The 20,767-nt window shown below is 35.6% G+C and overlaps 1 protein-coding gene across 3 annotated transcripts in view; it reads left to right on the forward strand.

The window, feature by feature from the left end:
- Positions 1 to 972: 972 nt before the first annotated feature.
- SCN2A (sodium voltage-gated channel alpha subunit 2) overlaps positions 973 to 20,767 on the forward strand; it is a 163,902-nt gene continuing 144,107 nt past the window's right edge. For all 3 annotated transcript variants that reach the window (XM_065525595.2, XM_065525593.2, XM_065525596.2), the window contains exon 1: positions 973 to 1,199. Coding sequence is in view for 1 of the 3 variants with exons in the window: in XM_065525596.2 (XP_065381668.1) it covers positions 1,174 to 1,199 (26 nt within the window). In the remaining 2 variants the exon portion in view is untranslated. The remainder of the gene's footprint in view (positions 1,200 to 20,767) is intronic.

The raw sequence follows: 20,767 nt of genomic DNA on the forward strand, positions 1-20,767 counted from the left end.
GTTTAAGACCTAGAACTCACCATGAGGTCTAAAATTGGTTCTCAGCACCATGGACAGCGTTACTGAAATAGGAAGTTAAAGATCAATTTGGCCCCAAATTAAAATGATATGGTAAAAAATTGGGAGAAAAAAATGCCTATCCTTTTACTTCAAAATTTAAAAAAAGGTCCTGGCCTTCACAACTGTTCATAAAAAGAATAATTAATTAAACGAACATATATTGAGAGCATCATATGCACAGTAAAACTTGGATTCTATAAATGGTGTCATTTACCAAATGAATTCTTTTGACAACTTAATTTTCTCTTATCTCTCTGAGAAGATGTAACTACACACTATAGTTTGCTACTACAATCATCAAATTTCATATTGCCTATAACTTGTCATCTGTATTTTTGTATTTAGCTTAGATTAACTAAAGATTTTTCAAGTTTGTCTTTAAGTCATTTAATTTTTCTGCCTTAACTTTAACCTTTCAGCATTCCTCCAAGCAATAATAACAACACAAAGTGTTATGTGTTATCTTCTCTAGTGACAAAAACTTATACTTCTCCACAAAGAGATGTGATGTTCATTAACAAAAAGCTTGACATCTAAAATCATTTTATAGGAGATACATGTTACTTTTTCAGATGGCATATAAAGTTAAATAAATCTTAAGTTTTCAATGATGGGAAAAGCTTCCATTCAGTTTAAACATAATGTAAATAAATTTAAATCCCCAAAATACAATCATAATTCTAAAAATTCATACTATAATTCTTCTTAAATGTTTAAATTATAATTAATTAAGGTTGTTTATTTCAAATACAGTGGAATTATGGGTTGTACATCATTTAATTTTATGTGCTAACTGCTACATACCCAAAGGAACATGAATTAAAATGGTTCCACTTTTGACCAGGAGATGGAGCTGTCATGTAAGATGCTGCCTTTATTTATTTATTTTTCTAATTTAGCATGCTGTTTTCTAACAGACATTGGGTACCATCGAATGAGTGTCAGAACAGAAAGCTAAGGTAAAGGAGGGAGGATGCTGTGGTCATCCTTTCTTGTTTTTTTCTTCTTTAATGAGGATAGAATACATGTGAGATTTTACTTTCTACTCCAGTAAAAATTCTGAAGAATTGCATTGAAGACTATTATATTCAACACATACATGGATTCTGTGTTATGATTTACATTTTTCTTTATTTCAGGTAAGCCAGCATGATTCTATTTTTGACTTATCCACGGATTGTTATCTATGTTAAGAATGACATTTAATATAAGATGTGTGCTTTGTTAGCTTGTATTCAGATCTAAGAGATTCAAAAGCTCTAATTCTAGCTGTTGTGCAATTTAAAATCTTCTTAGGCTGAAATGAGCTCTCACTATGACATACCGTATTTTATTATTTATTTGGCTTTCTAGCTGTTGGTGTCTGTCTCTGGCTGTATTTGTTTACCATTTAAAGGTAAAGCTTTCAAAGTGAAAGATGGGCTTTCCTTTCACAAGGGAAATACTGCTCCTTAATGCAGTGAACAAATTGTAGAGATATAATGAAGCAGATTAACATGGCAGTGGCTCTGCCAAAGCCCAGGGCTGAGCCTTCTGATTGCAGCCTCAGAGGCAAGCCAGTATTCTGAGTCCAAAGGCCTTTTGAACAATCTCTGCTGGCTACGATGGTACAGATTGTTTATGTGTTTATTTTTACCTCTTAGAAATAATACGTAAGCCATTTCTCCCACATGAATCAAGATTTATGTAATGTGTTTAATAGACTTGGAATGAGACTATAGACCCTCCCTCCTCCCCCAGTGTGGATGTGAGGAGTATGCTGAACACAAATTAATTGCCATGAAAATTGATTTTTTTCTATATTTTATTGGATTTAGGATAATAGAACTGTGGCCATTTTAAGCAGTTGATATTATAGAAGGTGCTCACATTTTAAATTATTTTAGGTCATGTGACATTATCTGTGTTAAAGAGTGGAATGACTCAGGAGGTAGAAGTTGCATGCAACAGCCTAGCTTCTCTCTGCTGCTTCTCGTGATTTCCCTTAAATCCTTGCTTGATTATTATCAGAATAATAGGAATAAAGACATATAGAAATCCTACATTTAACAACCACTGATTTTCATTTAGAGAAATTTAAAGAGATTTTACGAATATTTTAAAAATAGTTTTGTAAGATTGTTTTTAAATGCCTCACTTCTTTCTCCTGTGGAAAGAGCTCTGTGTGTGTGTGTGTGTGTGTGTGTGTGTGTGTGTGTGTGTGTGTGTGTGTGTGATGATGGAGGTGGCAGGCAGTGGGGGTGCATCAGGATGTTTTTATCTCAGTCATTGTTTTCCTATAAAAAGGTAGTTTTGCCATGACAGAGGTTGCGAAAGCTATGGGGAGTGATTTTATAAAATGGTTTGGACAAACCATGAAAAAAACATGTTTTTTAAATGTGTGGAATCTAGAGTTTGTAGTACCACATGGCTCCATATATATGGAGATTTTTAGAATTACAGATATTTAGCCATTTATCCCCATTATCATTTAAAGAAAAGCAACTGTAATTGAGAGATTAAGTGGATTTCCCAGAGTCACGTACTAAATTACAATCAGGCAAGGCTAGAACACTGATTGACAGTTCCATATCTTCCATAGCAGTAACGCAATTTATCTCTAGTGTGAACATATCAGGATGGCATAGAGCAGGTATGCTGATATTCACTGTGTTTGTGTGGGTGCATGTATGTGTGTGTGTTTGGTTGTATTCTGTAAAATAGAGTTTCTTTCAGTATACTGTTGCTCAATGGCATATTACATGAAGTGCTCAATTTTCTTAGGTTTCTTGTCAAAGCATCCAAGAAAACTGAATGACAACTATGGAAATTCTGTTTTTTAGTATGCCTTTTTCATTATTAGGTGGGGTATACTCTTCTACCCTATGCTCATGAATGATATGGATGGCCACATGACTCTTTCCCTCCTACCTAATAGAAAAGATTGTACATATAGGTTAATCTATTGACAACTATAAGAATATCATCTCATGTCCAGGCCTTTCTTCCTTTGTTCACTTACTAGGCACAGGCTTTACCCTACTTCTTCAATATCTTGAGAAAAGAAAGGGATTAAAATGTGTCATGTCTACATATATTTGTGGAATACTGCATATCTACCAAGCGCCCATGGTAGAGATTAAGAAATAATTAGTCACGGAGTTTACCTCTAAGAGGTTAACATGCAAATATACACATGCAGATACCACTATACCTCAAAATAAGGAATGAAGAAAGGTGAGAAAGTGAATGGGACAGGAATATCAGCACCTGTCTTGTGCCAGGCACCATGTTACATCCTGGGATTCAGAATAAAACAATAATGTCGATTTCTGTCCATGGTGAGCTCAGAGCTCAGAGGAAAAGATTTTAGGAGGATGTGACAGTTAAATTAGATCTTTAAGAGTGAGTTGGATATAAATAAAGAAAAACAGAAAGTTGCTTATTCCAGGTTCATAGGTGAGGCAAGTAAATACAAGAAAATGGGGAACTGTAGGCATTGTATAGGAAAACTGTAGAGAATGGTAAATAACCCAATATTTTGAAGCTTCTGTTGTTGGTGTTGTTGTTGCAGTTGTTTTTTCTTCCCCTGGGGCAGAAAAATTAAGGATAATGAATTTGGCTTTTGGTGTTATGCATTTGACATACCGGCACATACTCATACACTGGGGTGTTCTATAAGAAGCTGAACATGTTATATCCATGTATCAGATTAGTGGTTAAGGCTGAATATACAGATCTGCATGCAGTTGTGGGCAAAAATTAGGTCACACATAGTTAAACATTAATGGGGAACAAAAGATAAGTGAAGATGACTGGGGGCATAATCTTAACATTAGGAGAGTAAAAAAGTCTAGAAAAAGTATTATTAAATTGTGTGAAAACAATGTGAGAAGTTGATGGAATAACAATATCACAGGAGGCAAAGCAGGTAAATTGAATATCAAAATAGGGATAAGAAGCAATAGAAAACCCATAAAGGGGTTGGTTCATAACAGGATAGAGTAAAGATGATGGATTTAGTTATCATTATCAGGTCATAAATGAATTTTAAGAGAAGAGGTTTAGTTGAATGGCAGAGACAGGGTATCTGAGGACTAAATTGGACATGAGAAATCTGGGGATTATATTTAAGTTTTATGAAGTTTGCCAGGGAAAGGTAGGAGAGATAACATTTTTTACCTTGAGAAAGAAGGTACTATTGAGGGAAATTTAACTTCAATGAGGATTAGGAAAACCTAAGCCTTTTGTAGAGTAAGGTATGAAGTCAATAGAGAGAAATTGAGGAAAGAAGAAACAAAAGTACATCAAGGTCCTGGGAGAGACAGAAGGAAGGTTTGAAAATGCTTTTCCTTGACACAGGAGGAAAGGGTGGTTGATGATAATGAGCAAAGCTGGTGTAACTCACTTTGGGTGGCCTGTTTTTGGAAATTAAATCATTGTCTGTAAGATGAAGTATCTCCTCTATTTAAATCAGTTTGTTCCTCAGTAAAGACTATTTGTGGCATATGGACTTTCTGGAAGAAATAATTAATCCTCAGTATTAAAACACTTTCCTGCAGAATATATTTTAGTCACATTAATTCTTGAATTGGAGAATAATAACACTGTTTCACATGAAGCTTTTACATACTTCAGTTATCAACTTCTTATTCATAACCACCTATTTAAAAACAGGTTCTATTTAAAACTTGTAGTGAATTAGACCAACACATAACTATTATACCTATCTAGTTGATTATTAAGGGCTGGTTTGCCAGCATCTAAATTAATTATTCAAGTTCTTTCCTTCTTTGAATCCTTCAGTTTCATTAGCACTTTCACTAGGACTTGTGTAGAGAGAAAGTCAATGTCATGACCGGGTGCAGTGTCTCACGCCTTTACTCCCAGCATTTTGGGAGACCGAGGTGGGCGGATCGCCTGAGTTCAGGAGTTTGAGACCCACCTGGCCAACATAGTAAAACCCTGTCTCTACTAAAAATAAAACATTAGCTGGGCGTGGTGGCAGGCACGTGTCGTCCCAGCTATTCCGGAGGCTGAGGCAGGAGAATTGCTTGAACCTGGGAGACGGAGGTTGCAGTGAGCTGAGACTGTGCCACTGCACTCCAGCGTAGTCAAGAAAGTGAGACTCTGTCTAAAAAAAAAAAGTCAATGTCAGGAACCTCCTTTCCTTTAGGGAACTAGCTTTCTTATGGAGCGTCCTAGGAGAAGTTCCTTTTTTCTCCCTTTATTCTGGCAGTTACAGAATCCTTGCGTCTTCTTGCAGCCAATCTCCTCTAAGGTGAATGCATTCTCTTACATTCATCTGTCATGATATGGCAGTGGGAAGCCTTAAAGAAGGCACAAGCACTGATGAGTTAAATATATATTTTACTGATAATAATGAATACCATTGCCAATATAGTAGTGGCTATTGAAATATTATTTCTATTAGGAAAAGATAACCTGCATCAAGAATATGAGATGAAATTCTACTAAAAAATGAAAAGTGGGCGGGACACAGTGGCTCTTGCCTATAATCCCAGCACTTTGGTAGGTGGAGGGGGGAAGATCACCTGAGGTCAGGAGTTCTAGACAAGCCTGGCCAACATGGTGAAAACCCATCTCTAGTAAAAATACAAAAATTAGCCAGGTATGGTGGCTGATGCCTGTAATCCCAGCTACTCCACAGGCTGAAGCAGGAGAATCACTTAAACTCAGGAGGTGGAGATTGCAGTAGACTGAGATCGTGCCACTGCACTCCAGCTTGGGCGATAGAGAGAAACTCTGGGTCAAAAATAAATAAATAAATAAATAAAAAGAAAAGGAAAGAAGGAAAATAAAACCTGCTCTCTATAACACTCGTACGTTAGTGTTATCTCCTCTTTATCTATTTGGGTTTAGTGAAATTGGAGGTCAGTGGAAGGAGAGGTAGAGGTGGATTTTGCAAATCAGAAGTACAATTTTTTTCCTGGTAATGTTCCATTAAACTTTTCAGTCAAAACCTTTATGTGGAAGAAGACATAATTACTAACTACATTAATAATAATAAAAGAAAAAATTTTGTTGGGTAATATATTTTTGTTTATTAATGAAACATTTTAGAGAAATGGTTTAAGAATCAAAGATATTTAAGTATATTTTATTTATTGGAATGTGATAAAATATTTTTGATGGTAAAATCTATCCTTTCAGTTAACTGTTTGTACTTACTAAAATAATATTTAGAGCGATAAAATGATCTTAGGATGCAATTGCCCATAAAAAGTGCTTGAATTATTTAGATTATTTTTATAGTTTTAAGTTGTTAAGTCTTTTGCTGGTATCTAGGATTAGTTGGGATTATATAATGTTTTGAACATGAACATGTCTTGGTGTTATTAGCAAATAAGTATACAATTATGTGATTGTGTAATTACTCTGCTACATCTTGTGTTGTGTGATATGTATGGGGAAATGACAATGGAATAACAACAGTTCTCTTAAGCATATATGAAGGGTAGTGGTTGAAATATCATGAAAAAAGAAAGGGAGTTTATGATAATATTATGATAAAAGAAGACTGATACTATCTCTCTTCTCTGAATAAGTGGTATCAAAATGTGAAATATCTAAGGCCTGAAGCAAGCTGGTCAGGGCAATGGTGATGCTATCTCTGTATCAGCTCAGCACATCCAGCTAAAATATTTTCCTTCTTTTCTGTGTGATATGGTTTGGCTCTGGATCCCCACCCAAATCTCACCTTGAATTGTAGTTCCCATAATCTCTACGTGTTGTGCGAAGGACCAGTGGGAGATAATTTAATCACGGGGGTGGTTACCCTCATGCTGTTCTTGTGATAGTGAGTGAGTTCTCACTCGATCTGATGGTTTTATAAGGAGTTTTTCCCTCTTTGCTTAAATTCTCTCTCCTGACACCTTGAGAAGAAGGATGTGTTTGCTTACCCTACTGCCATGATTGTAAGTTTCCTGAGACCTTCCCAGTCATGTAGCACTGAGTCAATTAAACCTCTTTCCTTTATAAATTACCCATTCTTGGGTATTTCTTCATAGCAACATGAGAACTGACTAATACACTGTGTCTCCCTTGGATTGAGCAAATGAGGGAGCCCAGCAATTGTCAGGCAGCTAGGATCTGCAAGAAGTGCTTAGACCTACACTTACTATTTCCTGAATTAACAGTCCTGGAAGACAGGAGCCTAGTTATGTAGACAGGGTTACCATACAATGTGTCATCTAAACCAGGATGTAGTTTGTTAATAATTTCTCCACAAGAACAGGTATAAATCAAGATGGTTCCAGGTAAACTGGGATGCACAGTCACTCTACTTCTAAGGGTCAAGAAACTTTTACATTTAATCAGACTATTCAAATAAATTGTTCATGATTTTGGTGCCTAAGTGTTAGAAACTTAAAATGTGAAAAGACCCATCAATTAGACAAAGGGCATTCAGCTAAGCTGCTCCAATTACTGGCCTTGACAAATCCATCAATTGAAGCCTCTAATGACTCCTGTTGAATCCTTAGGTATATCATCAGGAATGATGTCACTCCAATAATGTTAAGCCTGACTTCCCAGGGAATTCAATTGTGTGCAGAAAAAAACTGTTAGTAAATTATGCTGTTATTACAAACTTAGACTCACAGCATCATAAATCTATTCAAATATAAAAGCAAAAGCAGGATAAAATATGGATTCAAATTATTTTCACATTTGGATATGCATCTTTTAAGGAGTTTTCATGAATGTATAATCCTTAGAAGATAGGAATTTAGCTCCAAGAACCCCAGAATTTTCTCCACTGGCACTTTCTACCCAAATCTCGGTAATGTCAATATGCATATGTATTGCCTCTTAACAGACTATCCTGTAAATTACTTAAATTATTTTCCTCCAACAATCATGTTTTTTTACTTTTCCTCAGACATCCACACCCATGGTTTTATCTTGAAACTCTTCATGGCCAGTAACTGTGACCTGCCTATAATCCTTCCTTCACACATCCTACACCACCTTTCTAGCGCATTTCATCTAGAACTCCAACTCAATCCATTAACCACACCAGGCCTCTAAATCACTGATCTTGTCATACTTTGATAGTCTCTCAATTAATGTCTTCTTCCCTTTCCTTAGATAAATTCCACGGTCATTCATAAAAATCACTCCTTGTTTATACATACACACTTAACAAACTCCCCTCTTAGTGTTTTTTTTGTTTGATTGGTTTTTCGGTAACTGTCTGGCTGAATCTTCATCCTCATATTCAATTCCCACCTTTCTTCATGCCTGCACTTTTGCAGGTGGACACACACACAAGTGGATCCTTGATGATGCCCAGTAATCATGCCACATGTCCCTAGATCACTTATTCTCCCAGGTTCTTGTACTTACATTTCATATCTTTTCTTTTCTCTTCAAACCACCAATATCTCCTACCTTGACTTCACTCTCAGCTGAAAACTTTGTTTCCTAAATCAGTGAAAAAATTGAAACAATCAGAAGAGATTTTTCCCCACAGGTTTCTATCACTACATGTGCCTTCCTACCAGGTTCTGCACCCACATAACCTGACCTCCCACCCATTACCTTAAATCAACTATCCCCATTTCTATCTAAAATAGTTCCTGCATCTGTGCACTAGATCCTATTGCTTCTTACACAAGGGCATTTCTAGAGCATTTTATTTCTCTATCTCTCCTGCATTGGTAATTTTATCTCTTTATTATATTTGCATACAAGTATTTCATTATTGCTCCTATATTTGAATTTTTTTTACTTCCTTCAACTATCTTTTTTAAATTTTTGTCCTCTTTGCAAAAATACTTAATGAAAGTGTGTGCTGTATTCTCTGTATCTATGTCTCTCCTTCTATTCTCTTTTAAATCTACGTTAGTCAGGTTTTTACTCTTAACATTTTACTAAATCAGCTCTTGATAGAAATCTGATGATCACTCTATTGCCAAATTCAGTGGTCCATCCTCAGCTTTCATCTTACTTGACCATCCAGCAGTATTGGAAACAGTTCATCACTGCCCCTTGATACACTGCCTTCTGTTGGATTTCAGGATAGCGCACAATTTTGACTCTTCTCTTAGCTTATTGTTCACTCCTTCACTCTCATTTTACTCTTTACTCTGCCTTTCCAAACTTCATTATTTGAATGTCCCTGGTTCTGTCCCTGATTCTCTTTTCTTCTTTATCTACTTTCTTTTGTTCCCATTGAGTTTTGTGGCTTTAAATGCCATATAAATAATGATGACATCCAAATATTTACCTCCAGTTTTCTGCCAAACTGAATTTGTGGGTCTAACTGATTATTTGGCTGGGATATCTAGAAGACACTGCAAAGTTAACATCCCTAAACTAAATTTCTGATAGTCATCCCCAACCAACCTGCTTCAATCCCTGTTTTCCCCACCTTACTTTTATCAGGAGATAACTCTAGTTTTCCTCATCCTCAGGCTAACAACTCTGGTATCATCCTTGATTATTCTTTTTCTCTTATATCCCACATTCAATTCCTGAGAAATTCCTGTTGATTTCTACTTCAGAATATACCCAGGATCTATGTGTTGCCACCTTCACACTGCTACCCTGCTCAAGCCACCATCAAGTTTCTTGTGGATTTTTGCCTTAATTTCCTAATTGGACTTTATTCTTCTACTTGTCCTCACAATCTATTCTCAACACGGCAAGACAGAAGATTACGCCACATCCTGCTCAAAATTCTGCAAGTGATATCCAGTTTTCTCAGGATAAAAGTCACCTGACAATTTCCAAAAAGGCTCTATTTAGCCTGGTCTCCATCCCGTTACAGTATTTCTCTGAATTTGTCTCCAGTTTTTCTTTCCCTCACTCACTTACACTATTTCTTGAATATTCCAGGAACACTTCAATCCTTTGGTCTGTTTCCTCTGCCTAGAATAATTTTGCCTTGGGCACTTGCATGACTAACCTCCTCATCTGTTTAAAATCTGAACTCAAATGTCGTTTCTAAATAATACCTACTCTTAACCATCCTATTTAAAATCTGAGCCCTCTTCCTCTAACCTCATTCTTATCATCTCCCATATTCTTCTATACTTTCTTTTCTTTGTTATCATTTGGTTTGCTTTGTTCTTTTTTTCCTTTCATTTCCTTTCTTTGCTTTCCTTCCCTTCTAACACATCGCCTTATAGCATACTGTATACATTGTATTTCTCCTGTTGGTAATTTAAGCCCCAAAGATTAAATTAAGCCCCAGAGATTATTATGTTTGGTGTCCTGATGTTTCACAAATGCTTAGAACACTTCCTGATCTATAGAAGAGACTAAAAATGTTTGTAGAGTAAATTAATGAATCTTAGAAACTTAAATTTATTCCTTTAAGCATACTAAGGGGCACCATGCTTTCTCTTTCACTTTTATTGGGCTGATTCACATTTACAAATGACCCAGTGCAAATTGCCTGATTTTTCATTCAGTATTTACACCAATAGAAATAAAATGCATATTAGTGTTATAAAATCAAACCTTAAATGAGAGTAAATGTATCATTAATAGTTACTGAAGACCTTTTCCTGCTATGTATGACATTTAATATTTTTCTCTTATGACTTCATTGTTCTTTGTTTGCTTGTTCATCTTCTAGATTGTGAGCTCCTCAAAGTCAGGAACTTGGTCATCATATCTACCTCCCAAATACCACACCCAATGTCTGGCACATAAGAAGTTTTAAAAATCTGCTGTTTTAGTCATAGGATGAGCATACACTTAAAATTTAATATCATTCCTGCATATGCTGTGTCCTGAGCTTTCGCTATGTGGGTTGCTTTAATTTTTACAACCATGTGGAGCGAAGCGTTGGTCTCATTTTACAGATGTGATAAAGCTGGTTATTTTGTCCAGGACTTAATCAATGCAGTGTTCTCACTGTCTAGTCTCTAGTGACCATATCGCAGGAAGTTAATTATACTCCTTTTTTAAAGATAAATTGAAATAATGCTAACAATGCCAGATTTCTTGGAAATGTTTTGTTTTTAGTTTCAGTTAGAAGCACGCCTTAGCTTAGTGTATAAGAGACAATGAACGTTGTTTTCCTGCTCAATTCAGTTGGGAAAGTCGACCTCATCGTTTTGTGCTTTCAATCCCTTAAGTGTAATAAAATTGTTTACTACCTTAGTTTATATAAATCACCAAGATCTCATGGAAGCCACCCAGTTAACTCACCTAAAGAGTCTTCAAGCATGTCTTGTTCTAAATCTCAGCTTAGGTATTTTCCATCGTTTACCACTTAATGTCTATACTACTCTATTTATAGAAAGTCTTAACTAATATAAATATGCTAACTGGCTATGAAAAAATTGATCACTTTCCACATAATCATATACTGAAAAAAGTTTCCACTGAATAATTTCAGTGACTTTTTCTTAATAATCTCCACTGCTTCAGAAGTGTATATAAACTTTTGTCCTAATCAAATCTAACTCAAATGTCACTTCCTTTATGATGTTCTCTCTATTTTCATATGCAGCGTATACTTTCATTATACTCTGCACCTATCTCTACACTTGTAATGTGAAGTAGCCAGATCTATGTGGACCTGAGTCATCTGTCACATTTACTTGTGTACTCTATAAGGACAGATATTGTTTTGTATTATTCTGTCAAGCTACCCAGTATCTACATGTACTCTCTTCCATAGGAGGTGATACATATGCTGAGCTCTACTCATTTAACACTTCAATCAAGGTACTATTGGAGTTTCTTAGTTTTACAACATAACTATGTCCTACTTCAAGCGACCTATTAAAATAGCTCTCAATAGTTTGGTTTAATACAACTGCCTTTATAGCTTTTGAATTTAGTGTTTGTTTGAGTAGACTTTAAGGAGATTTGTAAAATGATATGGATATAGTATATAAAATTTTTGGGCCGGGCGCGGTGGCTCAAGCCTGTAATCCCAGCACTTTGGGAGGCCGAGACAGGCGGATCACGAGGTCAGGAGATCGAGACCATCCTGGTTAACATGGTGAAACCCCGTCTCTACTAAAAAAAAAAAATACAAAAAACTAGCCGGGCGAGGTGGCGGACGCCTGTAGTCCCAGCTACTCGGGAGGCTGAGGCAGGAGAATGGCGTGAACCCGGGAGGCGGAGCTTGCAGTGAGCTGAGATCCGGCCACTGCACTCCAGCCTGGGTGACAGCGCGAGACTCCGTCTCAAAAAAAAAAAAAAAAAAAAAAAAAAATTTTGACAGAAATGTAAATAATAAGTATAAATTAGGGAGACGGTGCCCTCTCACTCTCTCTCTATTTCTCACACACACACACACACACACACACACACACACACACACACACACAAAATCTCTATTTCCAAATCTTGTTCGCAAGGAGTTCTGTAACTCCATGAATAATTTTTACAACCAATAACAGATTAACCAATGATAGTCACATAAACATATACTCACAAGTATACACAGCCTAACTCCCCCACATCATTATTACCTATCTACCTTCAATAATGCAACTTATAAAATACAATGACCTGGCTGCTATAGGAAAGGATAAAATGTAGGTTACAATGTTCTTCTGATATTGGGATGGCAAGGAATGTGTATTTTGCAGGAATTTCAAACCCTGAATTGTAGAATGATTTGAGATACCACCCTAACTACCAACAAATTTGATCCCGTGTTCTTCATCATTTTTCTGAGATTCTGGTTTTCCAGATTTCTGACCTTAAATGACTCAACCAAAAAAATCTGCTTATTATTAAAGACCATAAGGAGTAATCAACAGAACAAAATATGATTTAATATAATATTATGATTATAATATAATAATATGATTTAATATAATATTAAATATATTTTGTAACTCAAAACATTCTAAAAGATGTGATAGTTTCTGACTATAATTCAGTATATACTATTTTAGTTTTAGTGACAATGTTTCTAACAAATACAGGAAAATGTTTTGGAACCTAGTGTCCCTTACAGCAAGTATCAAAAACAGACTCAGGAAAATGTAAGCAAAATTAAGCCAAGCCAAACCAACCAATCAAACAACAACAACAAAGTGTGTTGCTGAGTGGCTCATAGACAAGGACAAGTATTTGGGATGTTCTAATATAATAGGTGGTAAGAACCAAAGGAACATCCGTGATTCAAGTGAGAGTGGTGGTGGTAGAAAACAAAACAAAAGAAACGATAATAAGAGTAGAAATAATAAAAGAAAAAAGTCAAAGGGTCTATTTTTATATGTACACTTTCAAAGATAGCATGACAATATTTTCTCTCAAGAATTTCATGCAAAGTGCTGCATATGTTGATATATTAGGTCTCTTCCAGCCCAGTGAAGATTATCTTGGGTGGTTTAAGTTCTCTATGCCATGAGTGAGGTAAGGGCATTTATTCCCCAGATCCTTCCCTGCCAGATTACTGTGGTTAAATGTAAACACCACAACTCCTGCCAAGTGGCCCCTACTCTCTCTGATTCTAGTAATTATTTCCTCCTTTTGCCTCCTGCTGCTGCTAGCCTTGGGGTGCACCCTGCTTTGTTTATTTTCCTTAACCCTAATGTACCTTTGCAAATAACCCTATTTTTGTTTTAATCTCTCAACTAAAATCTCCTCTTCGGGTGTGTCATCCGTTTTCTGTGAAGACTTTGATTAGTATAATAGCTAACATTTATGAAATATTTACTATAATGCAGGCACTGTTGAAATAATTCACATGACTCCAATTTTTTGATCCTCACAACATTTATGTGAATTAGGTACTCTTATGACTAAATTTAAAGTATGAGGCTACTGAAGAACATAGGGTTTAAATACCTTAATGATCGTATAGCTAAAAACTAAGACAAAATAAAATCCAGGAGTCTGACCCCAGAGCAGAGCTTAGATGTGATAGTAATTAATATGATTTTAAAGAAAATCTTATATTGTTGGTATCTGTATAAATCCCATAGACAAGATCTAAGTACAGAAAAATAAAATAGAAAGAAGTCAGGAAAATTTAGTTCACAGGTAATAAAACTAGACACAGACACCCAAATTTAGAAATATCCCATGCACATATTCTGCATATCTGAATGCAACAAGATATTATTAAGCATCTTAATTATTTGGAAAAAATGTAGAGCGGACATTTTTTCAACATTTGAAGAAAACCTTTAACTAATATAAATATATCCTACAAGTTAACTGAAAAATCTATCTGCTGTCTATCCTCATGTTCAGTTATCAAGTATATATCATTTAAATTTAAGATTAAAAAAGCACTACTTAAATCCCAAAGACTCATTAAAATAAAACTAGCAAATGCACTTTACTTATCAGTTATTTCCCTGAAAATGCACATTCTTTTTAAATTAATTTTTTATTTAAAAAAGAGCATCATGCCATTAAACAAAAAAGGAAAATTTTATTTACTGGGAAATTCTTGCTGATTTTTACATAGGGGTGTGACCAAAAAGTCAGATTTTTATTTTTATTTACAGTAAGGAGATATTTTATCTTCAGGGATGATTACAAGGTGAGGAAAGGGCAAGGATCTCAAGAGTTAGGCAAAATTTCTCTTTTAGAGAGAGGAGTAAACAAGGCTAGAATGAACTGGGTGGGGGGAAGAGAGATTTAAGGGTGGCATGATCTGACAGAGAATGTTCCACTCTGAGATCAACCTGCTACCTTGAGGGACTGTGTAAGGGGGGTGGCGTGCTGCCTCATCCTGAAGGTAAGTCAAAATTCAGGGATTTGGGGAAATTAGAAAATCTTAGCCAAAATTTGGTTAATAAGCATTTTGTTCCCACTGGTCAGTGGGGACAGGCAGTTTTGCTGATCATTTATGAGGTAAAGAACAGGAATTTTGAGGTTCTGTGTTGGGTCTCATCATAGGTAAATGGGGGACATTTGTAAGTTTTGCCTATGCCAGATGGAGAAGGGTCATTCTTTATAGTAATTTCCTAGAACATGAAAGGATAGGGGGTTTCTTATTATTTCATCTAGATAAACTGGAGCAGAAGATGATTTCACTGGTTTATTAAACCCCTCAGGGTCTTCTACCTGCCCTTCTTAACCTTTACATTCCAAATTTGCTTCTCTCTTGTTTCTAGAGCCGGTAATCTTTCTTCCATGAAGTTTATGAAATTCTTCATGACAGGATATAGACTTTGACAGTTCTGTTTTTGATGTGCATAACACCTACCAGATTGATTTGTGATAATATCATTAAGAGGCCACTTATAGCCTATTTATGACTCAGCAAACCATGGTCTTTTACAGCCTCTTTTAAGATGGTTTGGAGAGATAAAGAATAATATTTCATGACATGTAAGAATTATATGAAGTTTGAAGTTTAATGTCCATAAATACAGTTTCATTGGGACACAGCCATGCTCATTTTTATATAAATTTTCCATGACTGTTTTCATGCTATAAGGTGAGAACTGTATACTTGCAACAGAGAAAATATGGCCCACAAAGCCAAACATATTTACTAAATCATCCCTTATGGAAACTAAGTTGCAGACTCTGGTCTATGTAGTCACATTACACTATAATTATCAAGTATCGGTGTTTGACAGTATTTAAATTTCTGAATGAATGAATCTATGTAGAGAAATGTATAGGTATATCTATATTACTGATATTTCCTATTAATTTTACTATTTTTCTGTTGATTTTTTAGCTTTTCTAGGTACATAATTTTGTCTGTAAATAATTAGGACAATATATCATGCCTTTCTTTTCTAATATTTCTAAGCAATCGTTCCTTTACTTATTTCTAACCAATGTTTTCCCCCAGTTATACTGGCAGATTTTCCTGGAAAGTATTAACAGTGCAAATTTCCTGCTGTTTCCTAACTTTGACATAAATATTTATAGTGGCTCTTCACTAAATCACATTTACATCAATATCCTTAGTGATATATTGATGTAAATTTGATTTCAGACAGAACAACTTCATAATGTAAGGATATTTCTCTTTACAAAGAGAATTTATAATAATTTATAAATAAATGTGATATCTATTAAATGACTTTTGAGCATCTAGATGTAGTTCATATTCTGTTTTGGCCAATTAATGTCATGTATTTCATTAATATATTTTTAAGTACTGCATCATTTTTTCATTACTATTTTGGATCTTATTTTGGTGCATTATGTTATTAAGTAGTTGTATGTTTTATTTAAGATGTTTATAACTGTACTTATTAGTGATATTGGCTGTACATTTTCATTTTTGAGGGTGTCCTTTTGGCAAAGTTTTACTATGAAATTTAAATTTGCTTCCAAAAATTTTTTTGAGTAATTTTCCTATTTTTCTATCCTTTGAATCTGTTTACAAAATGTGGAAATAAATCATTTCTAGATAATATCAATATTTATTTGCTAGAAAATAAAAACTCACCTATAAACATATTTTATTATTTTAAAGTGGGTTTACATATTTCTTTTAACTCATGTCCTTATTAATTGCCTGATTAAGTTTTCACTTCTTACATCATTTTGACAATTTCACTTTCACAAACATGCACATTTTGTAGAAAAATTCAAAGATTTTAATATAGTTAATAATTTTGTTTGCATACTTTTGGTGTCTCAAAAGCCAAGAAACATGATTTCATGTCTTCTACAATTGTGCTGGGTTTCTAACAGTTTTGCATAATAATGTATTACTATTAACTTTTTGATTTTATGACAAGTTTATATTTATTAGAACATTTACCTTTATAAGTACAAAATTACCTTACTTAACCATTTAAGTTTTTTGCATTGAATCATATTTTCTGTCTAATAACATTGTAAAAGCTACATTTTTGTTTGTATTTGTTGATATATTTTTGTCGATTTTTTATTTTTAATTTTGGCAATTTGTTCTATGCTTCTTCCAAATAAACAACATCTGTTCAACTTTTGCATTGTGATCTAATTTGGTACTTTGTGTTGGTTAATTATAAATTAACCAAATCAAAATTTATTGTCTTAGGTGTCAGATAATATTTGATTTTTCTTCTCATAACTTGTTTTGTGGTTTCTACTTCTCTTATATTTTTCCTGATTTTCCCATCGGGATATATCAACTGCAGTTTTTCCCTTCTTTATTTTTTCTTCTTCTATTTTTCTAGCTTTTTGGAATGCATGTATTGCCTTATTTCATTCCATTATTTTAAAAGAAACCATCAGCATCATAAGTGAAACTACCTATTAACTACCCTTACATAAGATAAAAATATTAAATTTTTTCTTTCCCTTCCAACTATTTTCCAGTTTAAAAAAATGCACATGATTTGGTATTCACATTAATTTTAAAAATGTTCCCCATAAGTGTATTATTTTATAACCTTACTAACAACAATTATTAAAATATGACTCTATGGTTTAACTCCACATCCTAACAATTATTAAAATATGGCTCTATGGTTTAACCCCATATCCTAACTAAGGATATTACCATTATTACTATGTATTACAATTTCTTCTATCATCTTCTGTAGAGCTGAAGTGTATCTTAGAGTCACCTCTTCATGAAGGACATATTGATGATATATTTTCTCAGCTGTTGGTATGTGAAAATATTTCTGTAATGCCCTCATGTAATAATGATAATTTCAGTTTATACACAAATATTTTTCTTAAAAATGTATTTTGTTCTTTTATTCTCAGACATCTAATATGGAGAAGATAAGATACAGCCAGAGTTTTGCTTTTTTTTCCCCCTCCTTGAAAGCAAACCATTTTCCCCTACCAGAAACTTGATGGATGTTTTTCTTTATCCTTTGACCTTCTCTAGCTCAATATGAAATGTTTACATTTGGAGTTCTTTTCCTTTTTTTTTCTTTTTCGTGTGTGTGTGTGTGTGTGGGGGGGGGGGGGGGGGTGTGTGATGGAGTCTCTCGCTCTGTCGCCCAGGCTGGAGTGCAGTGGCGCGATCTCGGCTCACTGCAACCTCCGCCTCCCGGGTTCAAGCAATTCTCCTGTCTCAGCCTCCTGAATAGCTGGGACTACAGGCGCCCGCCACCACGCCCGGCTAATTTTGTATTTTTAGTAGAGACGGGGTTTCATCTTGTTGGTCTGGCTGATCTCAAACTCCTGACCTCAGGTGATCCGCCCGCCTCAGCCTCCCAAAGTGCTGGGATTACAGGCTTGAGCCACTGTGCCTGGCCTATTTTCTTTAATGTAAATGCTATTCCATGACCCTGTTTGATTTACAGACTCTTTTTTGGTAAAAGATTTCATTGGTTTTTGAGATTAGAATTTGTTGCAACAACTGTGTTAGCCTTAGTTTTTCCTTTTCAATTTACTATGTTTAATGATAGCATCTTCAGGGCTTTTGCACCATGTATATATCTTTACATTGTTAATAATTATTTCCATCTGATTAACTTTTTACTCTGAGGTATTGGGAAGCTATCACAGACTTCCATTTAACAAACTTAATTTCTGCACTTCCAAATATGCTTGTTACTGTTTATACTGAGCTTACGAATTTAACTATTTTTTATAAGTATCCGTGTTATATCAAACTGGACTCCCTTGTTAACTGCCAGCTTTCCTTTCATAATTAAAGTGTCCTCTTTAATCTTAATCAGAGTGTATTCTAACATTAAAATGGCCTCTTCTGCTTCTTACTTTGAACAACGGTATCTTTTCATATGTTTGGCGATTTTTTTTTCTTGCTTACTCATCATTACAGAAGATACTCTATTCTCTATAACATTTGTATTTTAGATGATTCTATCGAATACTGCTCATTTCCTGAAAACATCTAAAAGTCTTTTAGGCTGAGGAGAAGCTATAATTTTGTTTTAACAGTTACTAGTTCAACTTGTAACGAAATGAAAACTTTTTTTAAAAACTTTGCTCATTTAAATGTACAGTGGCCTAAGGAAAATATGAACCAATCACAGCCGAGTCTGTGTAGGTTTGACGGCGAGGACTCAGTTGCGTTCAAGGGTAGTGGTGTTCCTGTTCTTTGTCTGACATGACTGTCTGCACCTAAAAGCTGGGCACAGACTTTCCCATCTGGTGGGAAATATTTCAGAAACATTAGTGAGACTTGCAGTGTCCTGCTATTGCTGCAAAACTTGCTCTTCCTTCAACCCTTGCTATGGAATTCAGGTGTAATTGTGGTGTTCTACTGGCACATCCTTTATTTACAGACATACTTCAGAGATATTACGGGTTCAGTTTCACACCACCAGAAAAGCAATTATCACAGAGTGAATCACATGATTTTTTTTAAATTTCCTAGTCCATAAAAGACTTATCTTTTTTTTTTAGACAGAATCTCGCTCTGTCGCCCAGGCTGGAGTGCAGTGGCGGGATCTCAGCTCACTGCAAGCCCCGCCTCCCGGGTTTACGCCATTCTCCTGCCTCAGCCTCCGGAGTAGCTGGGACTACAGGGGTCCGCCACCGCGCCCGGCTAATTTTTTGTGTTTTTTTAGTAGAGACGGGGTTTCACTGTGTTAGCCAGGATGGTCTCGATCTCCTGACCTCGTGATCCGCCTGTCTCGGCCTCCCAAAGTGCTGGGATTACAGGCTTGAGCCACCGCGCCCGGCCTAAGAGACTTATCTTTTTTACTTTTTAATCATAGCCATTCTGACTGGTGTGTGAGATGGTATCTCGTTGTGATTTTGGTTTTTCTTTCTGTGTGTGTGTGTGTGTGTGGTTTTTTGTTTGTTTGTTTGTTTGTTGTTGTTGTTGGTTTTGAGACGGAGTCTCCCTCTGTCACTCAGGCTGGAGTGCAGTGGTGCAATCTCGGCTCGCTGCAAGCTCCGCCTTCCGGTTCACGCCATTCTCCTGACTCAACCTCCCTAGTAGCTGGGACTACAGGCGCCCTTCACCACGCCCAGCTAATTTTTGTATTTTTACAGAGACGGGTATTCACCATGTTGTCCAGGATGGTCTCGAACTCCTGGCTTCAAGTGATCCACCAGCCTTGACCTTCCAAAGTGCTGGGATTACAGGCATGAACCACCACACCCAGCCTTATTGTGGTTTTGATTTGCATTCTCTAATGGTCAGCGATGTTAGCTTTTTCTTCATATGTTTGTCGCATGTATGTCTTCTTGACATGTATGTCATTTGAAAAGTGTCTGCTCACGTCCTTTGCCCACGTTTTAATGGTGGCTTTTGTTGTTGTTGTTTGCTTGTAAATTTAAGTTACTGATAGGTTCTGGATAGTAGACCTTTGTCGGATGCATAGTTTGCAAATATTTTCTCCCATTCTGTAGGTTGTCTGTTTACTCTGTTGAGTTTCTTTTGCTGTGCAGAAACTCTTAATTTAATTAGATCCTATTTGTCGATTTTTGGTTTTGTTGCAATTGTTTTGGCATTTTTGTCATGAAACTTTTGCCAGGTCCTAGGTCTAGAATGGTATTTATTATCTTACCTTCTAGGGATTTTATAGTTTTAAATTTAAGTATTTAATCCATCTTGAGTTTATTTTCTATATGGTATAAGGAAGTCATCCAGTTTTAATCTTCTGCATATGGCTAACCAGTTATCCCAGTATTGTTTATTAAATAGGGAGTCCTTTGTCCATTGCTTGCTGGAGAGATTGCAGAGAAAAGGGAATGCTTATACACTGTTGGTGGGATTGTAAATTAGTTCAGCCATTGTGGAAAACAGTGTGGTGATTCCTCAAAGAACTTAAAGCAGAATTACCATTCAACCCAGCAACCCAATAATTGGGTATGTGCCCAAAGAAATATAAGTGGTTCTACCATAAAGACACAATACACATGTATGTTCACTGCAGCA

This window comes from Macaca fascicularis, chromosome 12 (assembly GCF_037993035.2).
Source record: "Macaca fascicularis isolate 582-1 chromosome 12, T2T-MFA8v1.1".
In the NCBI taxonomy this organism is placed as follows: domain Eukaryota; kingdom Metazoa; phylum Chordata; class Mammalia; order Primates; family Cercopithecidae; genus Macaca; species Macaca fascicularis.